Source organism: Epinephelus moara, chromosome 11, assembly GCF_006386435.1.
Source record: "Epinephelus moara isolate mb chromosome 11, YSFRI_EMoa_1.0, whole genome shotgun sequence".
NCBI classification, from domain to species: Eukaryota; Metazoa; Chordata; class Actinopteri; order Perciformes; family Serranidae; genus Epinephelus; species Epinephelus moara.
In genome coordinates, this window is record NC_065516.1 from 18,810,330 (window position 1) to 18,831,438 (window position 21,109).

At 40.4% G+C, this 21,109-nt stretch overlaps 2 protein-coding genes and 1 non-coding gene across 3 annotated transcripts; 1 reads left to right on the top strand and 2 right to left on the bottom strand.

Moving 5' to 3' along the window:
• Positions 1–8,560: 8,560 nt before the first annotated feature.
• rpl21 (ribosomal protein L21) lies at positions 8,561–12,285 on the bottom strand. The gene is made up of 6 exons (XM_050057163.1): positions 12,207–12,285; positions 11,025–11,103; positions 10,830–10,891; positions 10,265–10,377; positions 8,971–9,121; positions 8,561–8,681 (listed from the first exon to the last, which is right to left on the bottom strand). Exons 2-6 carry the CDS (start codon positions 11,089–11,091, stop codon positions 8,592–8,594), a joined length of 483 nt encoding a protein of 160 aa, XP_049913120.1. The 5' UTR covers positions 11,092–11,103; positions 12,207–12,285; the 3' UTR covers positions 8,561–8,591.
• LOC126398172 (small nucleolar RNA SNORA27) lies at positions 9,228–9,357 on the bottom strand. Its single transcript, XR_007570745.1, has one exon. It is a non-coding gene; the product is annotated as a small nucleolar RNA SNORA27 (small nucleolar RNA).
• Positions 12,286–13,455: 1,170 nt separating the features above from the next.
• On the top strand, positions 13,456–20,898 carry usp12a (ubiquitin specific peptidase 12a). Its single transcript, XM_050057168.1, has 9 exons — positions 13,456–13,823; positions 14,933–15,013; positions 15,115–15,328; positions 15,455–15,690; positions 16,074–16,150; positions 17,131–17,214; positions 17,302–17,499; positions 19,848–19,926; positions 20,018–20,898. Exons 1-9 carry the CDS (start codon positions 13,776–13,778, stop codon positions 20,117–20,119), a joined length of 1,119 nt encoding a protein of 372 aa, XP_049913125.1. The 5' UTR covers positions 13,456–13,775; the 3' UTR covers positions 20,120–20,898.
• The last annotated feature ends 211 nt before the right edge of the window (positions 20,899–21,109 follow it).

Sequence of the window (21,109 nt, forward strand, 5' to 3'; positions counted from 1 at the left end):
TGACCTACAACCAGCAGCTCACCTGTGCTTAATTTATCTCATTGGAATGTACCAACTAGAGCAAGAAAGGGGGGTGTCCTACCTCACTGAAACTAAACTCAATATCTTTACCACAACAAATGGATATAATCATTTTTAACACCTTATAAAACCTCATACTCAGCAGTTCAGCTGTATAGGATTGTAACACGACTGATGCAACCTTTAAGACGCTAGAAAATGATTTAGGTCTCTGACTTTAATAGTGATCCCATTGATACTCAAACATTATAAACGTCCATGACTCTTTCCTTCATTGATTGATTCAGGCTCTAAAAGTGTCACCCAGGCTCCTTGCAGTATGCGTCCATATCTGCTGATCTGTGTGTGTGGCGCGCAAGCAGGGAGAGAGGCGACTGTCTGTCTCCATTAATCACACACACACAGCGAATTTACTGCCCTAATCTTTATCTTATCAACACTCCAATATTGTTTTCTGATAGATGTGATTTACTGTTGTCAGAGAGTAGTCTTAAGTGAGATCCTTTGTGACCCACAAACGTGAAACTAAATCAACCTTTCTCAACCTGCGAAGCTAAAGTAGAAGAAGAAATGGGATATTTTTTCACTTTAATAAGCAATGAGAGCCACCACTGATCAGTTCAATACACTGAGGGGTTTTACTGGTACTGTGGTTTTACCTGTAGCTGTTAACTACTTTTGCTGTATAACACATAACAATGTCATTTTGCTGATTTTACGACTCTCTCTACTTGTGCTATTTTAGCTAAATGCTAACCAGTAATTTAGCATTGTCACCTGCAAGTACAGTGGTCGCTGTTTAGCAAAGGTTACACCAGGTTTCCACCAGACACTTTCGGTACAGTATCTTTAGGATCAAAAATAACCCTTCAGACATGGTACCTAGACTCTAGGTCCATTTAGCATTTCCACCGCTAACAGTACACTTAAATGTGGTCCACTCATTATTAAAAGTGTATGTCATTCAAGAACTAGAACTAGAAAGCCTACAAGATACAAGAAACGTTCCACCTTAAAAGTTGCCAGCAGACGGCCCACTGAATTAAGTTAATTTTATCTCAGTCTATAGCTGCTGCAAGGGGCTGCAAAACATCCTCACATTTTGTAGTTATAGTTTACTAATGTATATAAAATTTGAACTTGTATGAATAGCGTTGTCTGTTTACTGACAAAGCGGCAGTATTTAATAAGCTGAGATGAGAGATGAGGTTGTTTTGCCACGATATAGTGACAGTTTCAACAAATATGAAAGAAGTTGTTTTTATAAAAGTGTAGCTTTAACTAACATTAGCCGTCATAAGCTACTGGTCATACCAGACCAAGTGGGCTGAGGCTGTAGAAGAACTCCTGAGTGTTTTAAACTGAGGAGGGGTGCGTTTATTATTTATGAATTTAACTTTTCAATCGTCAGAAAAAGTCAATTTATTTCCTCTTTTAAAAGTTAAAGTCTTAAGGCCTTAAGAAACTCTCCTTTGATTAAAGCAGAAATCCAAATATTCAAGATAATACCAAACTGCTTAAAGTAGACACAATACACATTGTGTAACAGTAACACAACTAGAGAGGAGTCACAAAGTCAACAAAACAAGTAGTAAGCAATGTCTACTATACAGAAATATTTATTTAAAGTTTGCTAACATTAGCTAAGATAAGTTAAGCTAATGGTCATACCAGACCAAGTTAGCATGTAGCAGCAAAACCCCTGAGTGTATTGAGTTGGAAAAGGTGCATTTGTTTGTTTATGAATTCAACTTACACAGACTCATTTTAGATTAAAAAGGACAGATTTTGAAGGCTCTGTAAAAAACACAGAGACACTGTCAATCCAATAAGGCTATCTTCTTGTCCAAACATTAGCGCTCACCCTCTGAGCCCATGCCATGCTCTCATGTGAAACCTTTGACTGACTTTTGTGAATACAGCCTATTGAGAGCCTGTTGGGCGTTACCTCGCTGCCCTCCCACGCTTCAGGTAAGCATGCCTGGGTCAGTTGACACCTTTATCAGCCTCCTGCTCCTCTCATCCGGCCCCCCCACCCTCACCTCCTCCACCTGTGCTGTCAGAGCCAGGATCAATACAGCTGGCCCAATATCCACATATATGACCATGCCTCCCCCCACGGGCTCTGATAACCACACAGACTCTATCACCCCACCTATCGCACACAGAGATACAGCATGCACTCTGTTTGGCCTGCAGTGGGATTTCCCTGTGCCTTTGTCAAAGCTCCAGGCCTTTCCCAAACACACACATCATGTGGACATACGATGTCACACCCACACTTTCATCGCAGTCACAAATATTACTTTCAACACCACTGAGGGCCTGTTTTCTTCTAAGAGTAGGAGAGTATGTGGGCTGGTGAGGAGGAGGAAGGAGAGCAGAGTTTAAAGGGTTGGTTCGACCAAAACACGAAAAACATATTTCATCATTTACCACCTGTGGGCATTTTGAAAAACACCCCAACACCAAAGAAATTAACAGTATTTCATGTATGGTGGAATTTTTCTTGTTCCTTGTTTCCTTGTCAGCATTTCATTTTACATTATATTTATATTCCACTTTATATCAGAGGGAAATATTGTACTTTTTACCCCAGTACACTTATCTTTGAAATTAAATAGTCCCTATAAAAAAATTATGGACAATATAGTTACAAGTTACTTTTCAAATTAAGGATTTGTGTCCAAACCTATGATGAGTTTATAAAATATGAAGACGAATATTACAGATCAAACTACCCATTTTTTATTCAGCTCAACCCTGACCTGCCACAACACTAATATACTGCATGAATGCATCAGTAAGAACAATAACTAAGTTCAATACTTGAATTCTTGTTACCTAAATATTTGTATATTCTTGACTGACGTTAAAAGAAAATTATTTTATTTTATTTTATTTTATTTTATTTTATTTTTGGAGAGGGTCACTGAGTGTGAATACTTACTATAACTTTTTTTTGTTTTTAGAAAAGTACGTTTTTTTTAAAAGAAAGTGTGCTTAGAAGGAAAAAAGTATGTTAAAGTTACCTGCAATCTGTTTGTGTTTGAAAAACTTTAAAAAATTAGAAGGAAATAAAGATGTAAAATGTATCTACAGTACATGCAAGGGAGGATTTTTCTTTTTTGATAAGATGAAATAAAATGAAAGTTGAACATTAGCAGGAACAGTTTGAGTGTGTGTCAGTGTGTTTATGTCTTAAAAATCTTTTTATACTAAAAAATAGTAATAGAGAAAAAATGTATATACATCTCCAAACTAAAAGTGAAAGAAATACATAAAAGTTATCCACAGTACATGCCAGGTGGGGGACCATAGACGGAGGGCCAGAAGGGCAGGGCCATGACGTCAGGCTGCTGGAAGGGTCCTGGCTGGATCTCTTGCTGTCTTTCCTGAACCACTGAGACATTGAGAGGGGGTCGGGGGTCAGACTGGTTCACCTACACTCTCTAGGCTGGTGCAGTAGCGTGGGATAAATGTGTATGGTGATCAGCGAGCTAAGATGGAGTGGTTTTGATTGAGTGAATACATTTGGAGCACTCACCTCCAGCTGGAAATCCTCCATCCATCCAGGCTGGGGTGTTGTCTCACCGGAGGCTTCTCGGGGCCTCTGAAGCTGCTCTCCTCCTCCCTCTGCCTCTTCCTGGCTCCAGCAACCTGTTAGAGCCATGAACAGACGGAGAAAGTAAAGGACCAGGTCAAACTCAATCGGTTATAGTCCTCTCAGACTGCTGATGTAACATCCCTTTTTCTCACTGTTTCTGGAGAGTCCCATGAATGCATTACTGATCGGGCTTACCAGGGACAGACCCAGGATTCCCAAGTGTCAGGGGCCCCTTGGCTTCCTCCTGTAAAAAGTCCCTTAAATTAAAATGTACGCCACTGACCAGGCGTGAGATGACCACATAGAGACACATAACAACGGCCGCATAACAGCTACAAAGAAATGCAAAACCTCCACAGAGTCTGTGTGTCTTGCTTTTGTGTAGGAGAGGTGGTGGGGCCTTTTGCATATCTGTGCCCAGGGGCCCATTGTCTCATCATCCACTCATGGGAAAGTCGCATTGCTGCATTGCACTTATGACATCCTATTAATCTCTGCTGTCCTCAGACAAATCTCAGAGAATTTGTCTCAGAAATTTGGCACAAGAATATCTTTGTGGCTTGATGACACTCGTCAAGTTTGAGAGTGTAATCTGGGTGAACCTGCCCTTTAAATAAAGAGCGATCAGGTGAACTTTCATATCATGCAACATTTCCACACACAACTCCTCTTGCATCAGCGCTGTCCATATCCAATTATCTACTGTTTGTGTGCGTGTATGTGCGTGTAGTTAATATGTAACACCCCCGGTCGATACGGCTGCTGGCTGAGCTGACAGACTCAATCTGTGTGTGTCAAACACGTGTGATTAAGGAGTTCATAGTGCTCCACGGCTTTTATCCACCATCCTCGTCTCTCTGCCCTCCTCCCTCTCACTTGCTTTCTCTCTCCCCTTCTCTGTTTACTTTTTCTTCCTTCAATCAGTAACTTCCATGAGTCAGTGCCACACACGACACTCTGTGGTGTATCTGTGAGAACGCACACACACACACACACACACACACACACAAAGGACGTAGTGTAGATGTATAGGCAGGGTGGATATCATTCTATGCTACAGAGGAAAAGCTACACGCAGAGATTCATAGAAACTGGAAAAATTAAAATAAGTCGTAGAAATGCATAATGATATTCAATGCAGAGTTTGCTTTAGTTGATAAGTATTCAAGTCTTGTTAAAAGCTGTGGGAATATACAAAAATATAGAGGCACCATTGGCCTTATGTAAATACAACTGGCAAGATCCAGATCAATACAGAGGGCTTTGGCTGCCAACCCGCTCACTGACTGATTGCTTTCTATTTTTCCATCTGCTGTTCCTGCTTCTATCTCCTCAGGTTGTTGGATACTTATTACTCTGTCCTGATAAGAGCCACGTCTGAATTCCCTGACCTCAGGCCTACAGGGTTAGGAGGGCGAAGAAAGACAACCTCTGCAGGTTTATCTCCACCATTGTCCAGGAGAGGATTAAAGCATTCATTTTATTCTCTCCTCTTTTTGAATAATCAGGTCTCTTCTACTGCAAGAAAATTCAAGCAATGCATCCACTGAAATGGAATATAATCTTTGGACTGATGCACTGCTGGCCTTCTCCATCCTGATCTCTCTCTCACACACACGCACACACACACACACACTTCATCCTGTAAGCTGCTCCCTATCTCTGTAAACTGGTCCTAACTCGTGTAAATATTGGGTAAAGTACTGAGGTGCGATGAGATAACCTATTTGTCACATAACCAGCCAGCCATTCAGCCTCCACTGATTAAACAGCACACATCAAGTGGTCCACACACAAACCATGACAGGCAGCTCACACACACACACACACACACACACACACACACACCCCAAACACACATGTATGACTAATATATGGATTTATTTTTATAAAATACACACAAAAAAACACATGATGATGTACTTGAAGAATTGTATCAACATGTCACCTGTAATAATGAACCACTAGTATATCTTCTGCCCCCTTATTTGCAAAAGAAACAATAGAGAAGGATAACAAAGACGACGTTGATTGCAGCTCATGACAGATTATTTATAGACATACAGTTACATAAAATCATAAAATACGTCACGTTATAATTAGACTTCAGAGGTGGATTATGCATGTCTATTTTTTTTTTAATGTTTTTTTTATTTATGAACATTTTTTTGTTTTTAGGAACAAAAGAAAAGAAAAAGAAAAAAAAGGAAAGCAGAGATATGAGGTCATGGGATGTTTACAAAGACATAACAAATGTTCCTAATTTAAAGTATGGTTTCATACATGGTGCATACGGTAATCATGTGACATCTGTCTCACGGCTAAATAAACACACCATTTTCTCCGCTGTTTTTCTCCCACTTCTGTCTGAAGTCGTATGGAAGATGTCATTTGTTCCAGGAGATGTAAGTGTTAAACGGTATTAATAAAGAGGCTAGCAGTGGGACAGGTTTTTTTGTAATGGGCCTTTATCTTGCTGCCAGCAGTATAGTAGATTTAGTAGATATGAATGTCTATTCTCATAAAGTTAAAAGTGATACAACTGTTTGAAACTGCCATTCTCACTTGTACAAAATGTACATTTTGCAGTTCCCAGAGGTGTTCTACCCCGCTAACATCTACGGATTATGAAGTCATATCTGTAGATCCTTCATGCTGTTTTTATAGTACTATCCATTATTCTGTTTTTGTTGCATTACATTTGACCTTGCACTGGAAAGCGCCTTATGCTCCTCGCTTCAAAAGTTCTGTTCTAATAAATTATTATCAGCTCACTCTCCCAATATGACCTTGTCTAAAGATAGGTGGGGAATATCACAGTGGTTAAGGGAAAATTTAGCTGAATCATGGTCTGCCCAACACCTTAAAATGTCAAGCTGAGTTGTGAAAAGTCATAGGTAAGCTGTTTCTGTGGTTCATATCAAAATATGGTTCACAGTTCAATGAAGCATATTTTCTATACTCATTAACCCCAATAACTAACTAACCAGATCAGTATTTTACACTAAGTTTGCTACTAAGGCCTGATGTTTAGTTAAAGCCTGACACATATCCTGGTGCACACTGCCACCTACTGCACAGAGTTTCAACTGCACTTGCACAGTACAAACTCCGTGGTATCCACTACAAGAATGGGACTTGCCACTGATGCCTAGAGTCCATATGCAGATAACTGCTAACATCCACTTTTCTTTACACTTTAGTTTTAACATTTGAATGAAAATCACATTACTCCAGTGTCAGCATCACGTTTATTTGGTATCTGCTTGTTCCAACTCTGTTTTAATGGCTGCAACATGCAATACATTCTATTTATCTATTGCATGAGCTGATAGACATTTCCCCATAACTCTTCAGCAAAGTGAGAATATCCAGTCAATGGCATTCACTACAGAATTCTGTGCGTTTGAGAAATGTCCTGCTGGACAGCGTGAGTTTTTAAATTATTTTTTTATATACTCAATTGAGGGGAAATTCAATTTTCAATAAAGTGTGGCCTAACTGACAGGGGGTTGAAGAGGAGGGTTCAAGTCCCTAAAACTATGGACATCATCAGCATTGTCTTAATAAATTTATTGAGCAGTTTCAAATACCATGCACAATCACACAGGTGTTTTCCAGTGTTGTATCTAATAAGATCTCTACTCAGATTGAAGCTTTAGGGATGAGCAATGCACTCACTTTAGAAGAAAAGAATTCATGGAAAAATAATTCTGCTCATTTTTCTGAAAAGAAAAAAAATCAGGGGGAAAAAGGATCATTCAGGAGTCTGTCTTGATAATTTAGAAAAACAATTATCAGAATTTCTTCCCGAGAAAACTTTCCTCACAATTCTGAGATAATCTCTCATAGAGGAAAAAAAAATCCTCAGGTCAATGTTTCACACTTCCATTGAGCATCATTCAATCTTGAATTATGATGATGTAAGTTGTTTTACTTCAACAGATAGAACAGGAGAGATTATGGTTTGTACAAGACCAAAATGAGGCTTTTTTGTGGTGCAATTATTTATCTCAAAACCCCCTGCACAAGTTTGTCATCTCATCAGATCAGTTCAGTTTGAGAGGAATGACACACCCACACAATGTGGTTTAGAACTCAGTTAGATTAAGTGAAAACACCTGTGTGGGTACATCACCTAGCTGGGCTCAGCAGGACCCATTTTGATTCATTATATATATTTACAAAAGCAAGGGTGTTACTTATAACAGTACAATGGCTTTGTGCTACAGGGGTCTCAGTAAGAAAGTGAGCCAGCACGCACAATAATGGGACCCCAAAACCAGCCACTGTAATTTTATTACCGCACTTTTCATGTGACATGTCAAAATGTCTGATGAAAAGGACCTACAGTACGGGTCAATAGGTGAGATAAAGTTGTTTTCCACATTTATCATCAATACATGCCAACACAGTGGGACCAACTCAAAGAAATTCAGTGAAAACTTCTGTGATTGCTGCTGGTCAGGAGCTTATAGGCCCAGCTTGCCAATAAGCCATTATCACTGCAGACATTTTACAGTAGGAAAAGCACAGATGTATTCAATAACAGTAATAGCTGCAGTGAGGCCTTGGTATGGTCAATGCTGGCTCCCTGGAATAACTTACTATAAAACTTAATGGAACTGAGCCATTGTTGATGTCATAAATTTCACCTGTGCTATTCCTACCATGACAACTCAAAATGTCTGCTGTGAAAAAGGTCCATTGTCAGTGCATAAAAGTTTAACCTTGCAGACAGCTGAGTTAGGTGTGAGGATGTGAAGTGCTTGTGACATGTGCGCCAGTCACTCTCAGATCGCCGGTGAAATGAAGAGTGCGTTTGATTTCATTAAGCAATCAAAGGAGGAGGATCATCACTGAGTGACACAGCACATCATGACACTTTAACATCATTCTAATGTAGGAACAGATGACAACATGACAAGCAGCGTGTGTACAAATGTTTATTGTGATGAGCACTTTATGCCATGAACTCGTAGGGGATGGGCTCCAGCAGCTGTGGCTCGTTTTTCTTGGTGCTGACGAAGTGAGCGTCACGGGGAGGAGCGGGCTGTGGAGACAAAGAGGGAAATTTTAGATGATCAAATGATATTTAAAAACAGAAACACCAAAAAAACTGACAAAACATTTCTAGACTGTTGAGATTAATTAATTCACAACGTACTTTTAAATATACAACTGGGACTAATTTAATTTCTCCTTATTTTTTTCTTCTGACAGTAAACCACTGCAACTGAATGACTTTCTTCACAAAAGGTTTTCCACATGACATTTAGTAGATTTTCCATTATATTTCAACAGAAAAATAAATAAATAAAAGTTAATGCATCATTTCATACCTGTCGCTTCAGCTCCACCCAGCTGCCCTTCTGCTTGGCCTCCATCTTCCTGGCCTCGTTCTCTTTGACACGCTGCAGGAAGCTGTCCCTGCTCTTTGAGTGCTTCACATGCTCAATACGCACGTTAATCCTCTTGGCCAGGATCTTGCCCCTGTGAGAGGTGAAAACATAAGTGAGTTGATAACAAACACATAAAATAAAAACAACCTGAGATAGCTTTGGCTCAGAATTCAATGTAATATTGTTCCACTATCTGCACTTGTCTCCTCAATACAGCCCCAGGTCAAACAGCAGTTAGACTGGGGTGTGTAAGGATGATTTACTTTTCCCCACATGAATGACCACTGAGGACATGAACAATCCTGGTGGCAAAGTGAAGATGGGGTCACATCCCTCCCTCTAGATCAAGTGAATGAGCAAGTACACACCTAAGACTGAAGCAGGATTTACAGGTTCCAGAAAAAATGTCATGATAACAATGATGATATGAAGGATTTTAGAAGAACACACTCATTAACATTTTATATTTATGTGACATCAATCAAACGCTCCAATTACTCTGTTAAAGATAGGAATGTCACCCTGTTATTCTGCCTTGCCACTCTGTATGAAAAGGAAGGAACACAGAATGGGAGGACAGAGTAGCCCTGACTTAAGCCCGCAGCAGAGGGTGTAACAGAGCCAAATCAATGTCTGTGTAAAAAGTGTGAGCCTGCAAGATGCTCAAGAGGAAGTACAGCAAACAAAAATGTCCACAAAGTGGGGACACAATGAGGTCCAGGAGCCAAGCAGAGGACAAGAGTAACCGCCATACATCAGGTAAGTGATTATTGTTGCAATGTTTTTTCATCGTTATTGTTAAAAAGCTCTATTTTAGGCAATGCCAGTATGTTATATAAAAATCATACACATGCGGGTGTTACTTCGTCCTGTGTAAAAACTAAGGGTCTTTGTTGTGACGGTATTGTGGGACCTCTGTGCACAAAGGGCTGAAGACTCATAAACTGTCTAAAACTGGCCTGAGACAACAGCAAACACCAGAATGGCCAACACCACGCCTGTCAGGTTTGTGTTGAGGACTCCACTGGTATCTGGATTCAGTGGTTTACAACTGAGAGCTGGTAAACAAATTAAGCTGTTCTCCTCCTACATCCCCTGTAGACTACGAGAATGGAACGTCTTTAAATAACTGATTCAGTGTGACAGAGTTTAAAATCCTTTAGTGTGTGTCAGCTCAAAGTTACATAACTGTGCATATTTAAATGTCATAAATTATTTACTACTTTCTACTTACTTGACCTGCTTGTTGACAATAATGCCGACAGCATGTTGAGTTACGTTGTAGACACGTCCTGTTTTGCCATGGTAGCACTTGTGAGGCATACCCTTCTGAACGGTGCCTGTGCCCTGGAAAGAAATGACATGTAACAATGTGACATCTGCAACAAATTTAGTTAGTTTAACTTTTGAAACAGTTACTGATTTGATGCTGTAGTGATTAAAGTGACAGTTTGGGTAAAGTTGTCCATTAACAAACGAATCTCTGCACATATGATGCACATTTTAGTTGACGGAATGTTTAAACATTTTTATTGAGTATACAGACTACAGATTTTTACCACTGGAAAATGTAATAATCACTTAGGGCTTACAACAGTCACTCATTTCCATATCCTTTTTTGTCAAAGCCACTTAGAGCCACTGGAGAAGAGCTTAAGAGCCGTGTGTTGCCTACCCCTGACCTAGACGTAGCCTAAATCATTGTAATGCCATATTTTATAGCATATTTCACTACAATCTCTCACAAATTTAGAAAGATGACTGATGATGTATGAGTCAACACATATGCTGGGTCTTACCTTGATGTCGACGATGTCTCCCTTCTTGTAGATGCGCATGTATGTGGACAGGGGAATTGGGCCTGTGAAGTAAAGGCAACAAATTAATTCATGTTGTTTTGCACAGATTTGACAGTGGTCATAAAAGCCAAATTTCCTAAACTTCATTCATAAAAGGAAAGTGCACTCAAAGCTACCCTTCAAAATTGGACTCACCATGCTTGCGGAACGCCCTGCTGAACATGTACCTGGTCCCCCTCCTCTTGCCTCTGGTGTTCGTCATGATGCCTGATTACTGAAAAAGAAAATACACCCCAGTTAGTCATGTTAGAGCATGAATACTTTCTTACAAAAAGCATATTTTATATCTGTTTGACTGGATAGAAAACAGCATGTAAATAAAGTCTATGCATCCCAGAATCTAATTTTACTTTGTTTTCATCTCTATGCATCACATGACAGCAATTTTTTGTATCACATTCTATTCATAAAATTACCGTAGCACAACTTTAAAATTCAACATGAAAACAAAGCCTTCATAGGTTAGATTTATTTATTATTTATGATGAATAAATTCTCATTGTTTTACTAATCGTCAGTCCATGCAATGTTTTAATATGGTGTCTGATTTCTATTTAATAGTTGTATGTGTGGCATCATTTTAGACCATTTGCAAATGTAAAATTTCCATATGAGTTAAGAGGTTCAAGCTGCAGCACTGTGCACCTGGTTTACAGGATAAGTCAAAGGTAATGGGAACTGTAAAACAGTTAGATATGACTAGTGACGAATTTTAAAGGCCAATATAGGATCCAGACCTAAGTTAGCTGCCACACTGGCTAAAACTTATCTCAGTGTATTTAAACAGCTGATCCAAGTGAATGACAGCAAAACTGGTCAAGTATGTATCTGTCACTAACACATGAATGCGATATTTGATCATTTTGATTCAACCCCAAGTAACAATGCTGCTAATTACACCAACTAAGTATGAACAGCTATGCTAATATAAAGGCTAGCAACAAAATAACATTACATCCCAAGCACACGTAACGTTAAATTAGACAGCAGCTTATCTACAATGTCACAGATCGTTATAAACACCCTAATATCCACGATAAATTAAATGTTAAGCTGTATAACAGCGGGTCCAACAGGGTGTTAGAGGAAAATACTGTTTCTACTAAACGTTCCGCAGCCTGTCTGGCCCACATGGAGAGCCACGCTACTGGTCCTGCTCTTTTTTAACGGAAATTATCACTAAATATAAAGATTTTTCGGGCTGTACTATTACACTGAGGTGAAAGGGAAACCCTGCGGTACATGTATTAATGTAATTGTGTACGAATGATGCGATAATACAGTAGAAAATGTAATTTAACACGGAGAGAATCTTACCCCCGGTCTCTACAAGATGGCGGGTACGGCGGAAAGAGAGATCGAAAGACCCCAAACTCCGCCTTGTGAAATACAATTGAGGCTGGCCGAGATACTGCCTGAACTAAATTAATGTAATGCCAAAGTAAATAGGAGTGGTGAGCAGACCCAGAGTCAGCTGCCTGCGTGTTTTTGAGGTTGTTGCAGGGAAGAAATATGTCTAATGAACAATCAATGTTTAGGACAGATGTTAAATAAAGGATTACAAATGTAATAACTAATTTGTGAGACATATGATACACTACTCTATTAGAATTTATTTAGACTTACTATAACAATTACTTTGTCAACAGTAACGTTAGTCGGTGTATTTTACACTGAAGCTATCAAATAAATAAATAAGATTTAAAAAAAAAAATCACTTTTTAAAAATGTAAAAATGATCTCTCTCAATACTGTGTGTTCTGTAACACTGGCACAGTAACAATTCAAATGTCACAGCAGCACAAGACAAAAACAAAAAGACATTAAATAGATTAAGATAAAAGAGAAATAAATAAATAAACAAAAAGATAAAATAAAATAAAATTGCTACATAAAGACGAATAAAGTGACTAAAAATGGCAGACAAAGTGTTGAATAGAATAAAGTGACAAGTGTTGTGTTATGTGAAACTAAAAATAATATACAGAAAAGTGATGTTATTTTTATTATGGAAATGATCTGGACAGAGGTCATGACTTTATATTGTATCTTCTCGTCGTTTTTTTAAAATCCAAAAATGCAAATAGTATGAGAGGAGACCCAATATTCACCACTTAAAGCACTTTAAGCATGAACTGCAACACTGACAGGATTGACAAAACAGAAAGCCACCAGGGCTATGCTTATTTATGCCTTAAAAACCTAAATTTTAATTTTAATTCGTTCATTTTATTAATTGTATTCATCCACATTTTTGTAGCTTTTTATGATGACTGAATAAATGAAATTAAAGGGGAAAATAGAGGAAAAAAGAGTCAGCTCATTCTCATTCATATAGAGCCATTACTACTTGTTCCGGAAGCGAGCTGGTCCTAGATCAGTTGTGACCTCTAATGTTTTCAGAGTTAACTGTTTGTCTCAGTCTGTTAAGAAAGGGTCGTTTTTCTGCTGCTAATATAAAAATATTCTTAAACAACTGCCCTTTTCCTGTTGACAGTTTACTACTTTGTACGCTGGTGCAAAAACAAGTCACGGCTACTGATGATACGCATGCGCAAAACTTCAGTGAGGCTAACCTTTATTTTTTGACGGTGTGTAACGTGACTTTATCAAAGATGTTGACATGATTTAATTTGACTTCTACACACTTTTCTTTAATGGTTAGTTGTGTCCGACTGTGTTACATTCATAGCCCAAAAGAAAGCGACCCGCTGCACCGACGGTGATAAAGTGAAGACGGAAACAACCGGCAGTGAACGCTCTCGTTTTCTTGAGCTGTTGGACCTTTCGTCGCGAGCTCAGCAGAATCGCTTGCCTGCCCTCACGAGGGGAGCCAGCCCAGTCTTGTCAGCGCGAGGCGGTGTGGTTGAAGATGGCGCTAGCCGAATGGAAATCCTAATGACAGTCTCCAAATTTGCCTCTTTTTGTACCATGGTGAGTGCACGGCAGTCTCATACCGGCATTAGTCAGGCTATACGGTGATAGGGAAACCGTGGCTGCACTATTATCGGCCTTTTAACCGTGTATTTCTAAATAAAATCAGTTAATTTTGGTGTGTGTGCTAGCCAAGCAGTTTTGCGACCATAGCAAAGCAGGCAGCCACCCACTGCATTCTCCGGTCTGCTCGTTTTGCTAACGGCATTAGATTGACTCTCTTTAATGTTGACTCTATTTTAACTCATACCTTGACTATTTGCGTGGTTAGTATGTATCACTGCCTCTTAAATCGCAATGACAGTGCACCTGCTGCAGCTGGGATTCACAGCTAACTAGCTAACGTGAATTAGCCGTGAAGCTAAAGCAGTGCTACATCTTGCCAACAACTGGAGCACAGCTGGGTAATGGATGGCTCTGACTGGTACACGATTAATTTGCAGTATGTGGAGAGAAATCGTGGGAAGAAAGCTAAGCTGACGTGTTGGTTATTACTACAAGACATTATTAACGCAGGCAATGACGACATGGTTTGACATTAGCTGCGTAGTTGTGGACCCGCTCCAGATCCATGTCCACTCTGCGGTTAGTTTCTTTGCATCTATTAACCCTTACAAAATCATACAGGGGGTGTGCGTTTCCCCCAAAACGCCACGGTGAGCTGTACCAACTTAAAAAAAAAACATCTGCGTATGGGTATTTTCTATCCGGACACATGTGATTTTGTCATCTCAGTCGAGTTTTACATCTAAAATCTTTTTTGGATGAGTGTAGCTGTGGAGCACCGGCCAGGATCAGCCCAACTGTGCTGTCAGCTAAAGATGATGCATGCTTTTAGTTCTAATGGCTTTAAAGGGCAGAGTGGAGGTGGTAGGTGAAAATGCCTAGTCTTGGAGTTTTTAAGCACCCATTAGTGTTTAGTTTTACCACTACAACAAATTACCATGGAGATGCCAAGTTGCTGCCATCTAATTTGGCAATTACCTACTGATTCAGTTGTGGCGTCAGTGTGCTTTTGTCATCATTGTGTTCAGAAAAACAGCTGAACTTAAGTATGTCTTGTTTTATAAAATTAAAATGTTTTTTATTTTGGCCTTGTGCTTTTACAGGGCGCCAATGCCTCTGCTCTGGAGAAAGAGATTGGATCTGAGCAGTTTCCAGTCAATGAGCACTACTTTGGCCTGGTCAATGTAAGTACATGATGCTCTGACTGTGCAGATTCAGTGTTTTGTATCATCGTCACCTGACTGGTACTTAAACTGATTTGACCATATTCTATATGTGATTTTAGTTTGGAAACACCTGCTACTGCAACTCGGTGCTGCAGGCTCTGTACTTCTGCCGACCATTTCGGGAGAAGATATTGGCGTACCGCAGTCAGCCTCGGCGGAAGGAGAACCTGCTCACCTGCCTGGCCGACCTGTTTCACAGTATCGCAAACCAGAAGAGGAAAGTGGGCGTCATACCACCCAAGAAGTTCATCACACGGCTTCGCAAAGAGAATGGTGAGAGGAAACTGAAACTTAGGGAGACTGATGTGCTCAAAAGAATCTATAGCAGAGTTTTAAATCATCACCTAAAAATTCCTTATGCAAAAGACCCTCTAACATCTTCTGCACCTTCTTCCTCAGAGCTGTTTGACAATTACATGCAGCAGGATGCCCACGAGTTCCTGAACTACCTGCTCAACACCATCGCAGATCTGCTCCAGGAGGAGCGGAAGCAGGACAAGACCAATGGCCGCCTTGCCAACGGCACATTGGACTCTCAGAACAACAACAGCAATGCCACACCCGCCCCCACCTGGGTCCATGAGATCTTCCAAGGCACTCTGACCAATGAGACACGCTGCCTCACCTGTGAAACGGTAAGATGCCTTGCTGCTGTTGTTATATGAGGATTAAGTTAAAGTGGCTTACACCAAACATTTTGTACCGTGTGTCACCAGAGTCGTGTTAAAACATGTTTTTATTCACGTCAAACAGTCCTGCTACCAGTTTCAGGGATTAGGACATTCACACAGGTAAAGCTTATTGGCATGAGGAGAGAACAGCTTAGGTTATTTGTCTTTTAGCTTCTGTCAGTGAGTAGAAACACTGTTTTAGGTAAATACAATAGAATTGCATACAGTGATATTTTTTAATTGCCGTATGGCTACAGCCCTATATTATTATTATATTCCAAAGGGGTCTGTCTTACACATTCGTCTAGTATTTGAGTTTATTTTGATGTCATTTTTTTTCTCTTCAGATAAGCAGCAAAGATGAGGACTTTCTGGACCTTTCTGTGGATGTCGAACAGAATACCTCCATCACACACTGCCTCAGGTAAACTAACAGCACGTAGAAGCAGAGCTTAAGCAGGATTAGTGACTCGGCAATTATTATGATAATTTAATGAAAAGTAGTTTTCAAGGAAAAATGCAAAACATTCATCGGTTCCAGTTTCTCAAAAGTGCTGCCTAACATTACAATAAATTTCTTTGGGTTTTAGACTGTCGGTTAGACAAAAAAGCAACTGAGAAATTTCGAGATGTCACATTGGGCCCTGGAATGTTGTAATGGATGTGTTTCACTATTTTTTTATTTTTTTTTTTTAAGATGTTTTAAAGACCAAATGGTTGATTATGATGATGATGCAGCTCTGGTTATGTTGCAAACACCTATTTTCAATAGGTGGAGTTGCAGAGTGTTGGACATATCAGCTGTAGAGATGTCTGCCTTCTCTTGAATGTAACGGAACTAGATAGCACAAAAAAATACATTTGAAAAACTCAACAGCAATGTCTCTTTCCAGAAATCATGACCTGGTTTCTCAAGTAAATCCACAGACCTTGTTGCGAGCAGTTTCATGTAGGAACTATTTTCTGTCTACCAAACTACACCTGCCAACTGTATCACCACACAGAAGGAAGCGTGTATTTACTGCTAGCTCACTTTGAGCCACCGAGCTAGCAAACGTCACAGCTCAGCCAAGGAGGACGTCATTATTGTTCTTGCACTTTGACAAGCACAACCCTCTTGTCCATAAGAGGACGCATCTTCCCTATCCGTTGTGATGTGGTTGGCAGGTTTGTGACACTTTTAGTACCACAAGCTGAGTGCGATCTAGTTCCATTATATTGGAGAGAAGGCAGACATCTCTGGCTGGTATCTCCACCCACAACAAAAACAATCTAGATTGATAAATAGCACTACAGGTAAGAGGAAAAATATGTATTTTTGATCAGAGGTGGACTGTCCATTTAAATTATTCATTTGTAGATGTGGAATTCATTGGCTAATTCTCTCTTTGTGGCTCCTTTCAGAGGTTTCAGTAACACAGAGACACTGTGCAGTGAGTACAAATACTACTGTGAAGAATGTAGAAGCAAGCAGGAGGCACACAAGAGGTCAGTATACAGGTTGATTCTTAATGTGCGTTATTTAAGATGTGTGTTGATGCATTTCAATGTCTGACTGTAATGTTTGTGTCACAGGATGCGTGTTAAGAAGCTGCCAATGATCCTGGCGTTGCACCTGAAGCGCTTTAAGTACATGGAGCAGCTGCAGCGCTACACAAAGCTGTCCTATCGTGTCGTCTTCCCCCTGGAGCTCCGCCTCTTCAACACCTCTGGGGACGCCACCAATCCTGAGAGGCTGTACGACCTGGTCGCCGTGGTGGTGCATTGTGGGAGGTGTGTAGGTGATCACGCAGCCAGAATACAACACCTTATAGCCGTCTCCACAGCAACCAGAGACAGGCAGACAAATCATTGTTCTAATAATAAAATGCACTTGAGCCCTTTGGCACCAGAATAAATGTACATTAGATCTAAATCACATCTAGCAGGAGGAAACACAGACCCTCATCCATCATTGTTCAGCTGTGTTGTACTGTTTCTCAGCGCCAGTTTTGACCCAGTGTGAGTGGGAGTTTGTCTGTCTGCATTTATACAAGGTGTTTCCCTGCTTTTCACACAGTGCATGATGAAACAGACTCCAGCGCTTCGTGACTATGAATAGACATACATTTATTTAAGAAAGCAAACTTATACGGAGTTGGGAAAGATGTAAGTTATCTGTCGGGAGCTTCTCCCTTTGAGCTTTACTCCCATTTCAGCTCCCTTTTGCCGACTTATTTTAAGAGCGGGGAGACGTATGATGAAATTGATGTCATGGTTTTAGGCCATACATCATCTGGGATTTCATCATCATAATGTCATGATATAGTGCCTGAAATATACAGTATAATGAATACTGCTTAAACTGAGTGAAATTAACAAACAACTCCTTTTATTGGCCAACATATCAGTGTATCAGGGCACGAGACAGTATAATATTAATCTCTACAAACAGATACCTTCATGTGTGTGCAGAATATGTGGCAACGATACAAGATTTTGGTATCAGAAGCGTTCTAGTTCCTGTTTTTAGTCCAAATAGTACTGACCAGTCATGTTTGAGCTGCAGATAAACAAACTGTGTTGAGAGGTGGAACACCCATCTCCTAATAAAGACACAAACTCTAGCTAAAACATTTAATTTAATTAGATTTAATTTTAAAAAAAAACTTCAAGGGGGACCTATTTGTCACTGTTAGCACATGGGAATTATAAGTGTGTGACACATCAAAAGCCCCGATTGGCAGCCAGTGTGATGGATCATAACATTTAAAAGGAGAAAGCTGTGAGTGGGACAATGGATCGCTTTATTGTATGACGCACATCACAACACAACACCAGATGACCTACCACCAAGAGAGAAGAGAAAAAGAAACTGTCAGTAGACAGTATCACGAAAGCCACCTGTCTTTATTTTCTCTACCTGTACAGTATGATTTAAAAAAAGGTTACAGTTACAGTAATGGTGGTGAAGCTCAGGTTTTAAACAGTAATTCAACATTTTTAACCACTTTTGTGTATGTGAATCCGTTTTACATGCGTTAGGGAAAGAAATGCAGATGCACAGCGAAGTGCAGGAGAACAGTATAGTGAAGATAAGTTAACGCCTTCATGTAGGGCCAGCAAAAATCCTCTCTCTTTGGCAGCACCTATGGTGATAAGTGGTGTTGCAGTGTGTTTGGCACACTAAAGTTTGCGCCGCCTTGGTTTAGACTATGGAGCCTAGATGTTGATGTTTTATAATCCTCTCAGCATGATCGGTTGATGGCTTTATTCACAGTGTTAAAGCTCAGAGAAGTTGACCTTGTTCCGAAAAAGAAATTGCATTTCTTTTTGGCTGCATAATATTTGCGTTCTGTGTCAGTAGCACTCATAACAACAACAAAAAACCCCAAACAAATGCATTGAGGTGCAAATTAATTGCACAAAAAACACCCCCCAGTGTGTAAAGGCCTTCAGGCTTGAAACCAGGCTGGTGAATGTATGTCGAGATGAAAGGGTTACTGCAGCGTAGATGGTGAATATATGTGTGTGTGCATGTATGTAACTTTTGTTGCGTGTGTGTGAGCGGACTATTAACTATTGTGCAACACTTGTAATTTATCCAGCAATGTCACCCTTGACACCAGTTTTGTAATACTGCAAATGCCAGGGCAGTCACCAGTGGGCCATAGGCTCAGTCACCATTGTGTTACATCATTCAGCGATAGATAGTGACACAACAGATGGAAAATTTCAAGATTACTTAAACTAAACTGGACTGGTCAGATTTTTGTCAGCGTTGCCCAGCTCCAGTGGTAACTGTGTCAGATTCAACAAGTCCACGACTAAACCAGCCTCAGATTTCATTAGTCATGCCGTGTTCAACATGTAACATGTTTTTGCTCACAGCTACACAGATTTGTGTTTGATTTAATGCCCTGTACACCCACACAAGTGTTTCCACCTCATAGGAAGGTCAGAGAGATGTCAATAAAACGAAGTGTTTACACATTTACACCGTCCTGCGGAGGAGTCTAATCAGGGAACATGAGTGGAAACACCTGTGTGGGTGGGCCATGGGTGTGCAGGGCCTTTAAAGTCAGTGTAATATGACTGTAGAGGCAACATCTGCTCTAATACAGTGTTCTGTTTCTTTTCAGTGGTCCGAACAGGGGTCACTACATTGCCATTGTGAAAAGTCATGACTTCTGGTTGCTGTTTGATGATGATATTGTAGAGGTAAGGGAGTTCATTTGTGTATATGTATATTTGATTTGATGTTCATAGTAGGTTTATTTTTCTAACTCTGCTTTGTGTTCTGTTTTTGTAGAAAATTGATGCACAGGCCATAGAGGAATTCTACGGTCTCACTTCTGAAATCTCCAAGAACTCTGAGTCAGGCTACATCCTCTTTTACCAGTCCAGAGACTAAATGTGGAGCTGAGCGTTTCGCCACAGAAACCAGGAGAAATGCTCTGTTCCCTCTTTACAGGGAGCAGCGGACCATAAACGCACCACAGCAGCCCGCGTGGTGTGCTACTTGCCCGCACAGCTGTGTTTCATACTTGTGCTTTTACGCACTCAGTGCTGCAGCTCAGCCATGGAAGCCCCCCTTACTTACCAGCTCTCCCTCCTCGCCTCCGTGTCCTTCCTGCCCCCCTCGCCCTCTTCACTCTGGCTGGACGCTGCGGCCGCTGCCGGGACAATGAGACGATAATGAATGAAAACTGTGTCAAGATTGTTTTTAACAAGTCGTTGAATGAGGGTTGTACAGATATCAGTTGGTTGTATGAGTGCCGTATTAGGTTTTTCCTTGGGTGTGGGGTTGAATGGGTATTTAATAATTCATATGATGTAACATTGGCTCAGCGTCTTCACCCCCCATGCTGTTATTCTGCACTGGGATTTACTGAGAGTGGATCATGTTTTTGATCATGGATGAGAGGCGGATGGGTGGGGGGTGAGTGTCCCACTCATGGGGCACGCTGGGCTGTGTATTTCTACAGTGTACAGAATGGTATTTGTATAAATATTACAAGATGATAATATGGAAATTGTTAGACCTTGAGAAGATGTATTAACACTATGGTGCACTTTTGATACCGTTTTGTAGGTGTTGGCAAGTTTAATGTGAGGGTTTGCTTGAAAAGGCCTGTTGTAAAGCGATCATTTTCTGTTTTAAAGAAAAAGAAATAAAGCCAGTAAGATTGAGGCAGGGTGTGCTCTCTTCTCTGTGCCCCACAGGTGCGCACTGATGACTCATAGGAGCTCAGCATCGCCCCGTAGCGGTGCTACCTGGTACTCCTGCTCTCCCACTGCAACAGGAGCTATTTTTAATCCATTCAGACTCAAACGGCAGGTGGAGAAAACGCACGTAAAGCCTGGTCAGCTAACTATGGTCACATACACACACATCAACAAG

Excerpts from the sequence above, each read along its gene's own strand:
- rpl21 (XM_050057163.1), bottom strand. The coding sequence starts at position 11,091 with ATGACGAACACCAGAGGCAAGAGGAGGGGGACCAGGTACATGTTCAGC. Across the intron at positions 10,892-11,024 it reads CAGGGCGTTCCGCAAGCATG|GCCCAATTCCCCTGTCCACA; the intron begins GTGAGTCCAATT and ends TTTACTTCACAG. Across the intron at positions 9,122-10,264 it reads ATTGTCAACAAGCAGGTCAA|GGGCAAGATCCTGGCCAAGA; the intron begins GTAAGTAGAAAG and ends CACCTCTCACAG.
- usp12a (XM_050057168.1), top strand. The coding sequence starts at position 13,776 with ATGGAAATCCTAATGACAGTCTCCAAATTTGCCTCTTTTTGTACCATG. Across the intron at positions 15,329-15,454 it reads ACGGCTTCGCAAAGAGAATG|AGCTGTTTGACAATTACATG; the intron begins GTGAGAGGAAAC and ends CTTCTTCCTCAG. Across the intron at positions 17,215-17,301 it reads AAGCAGGAGGCACACAAGAG|GATGCGTGTTAAGAAGCTGC; the intron begins GTCAGTATACAG and ends TTTGTGTCACAG.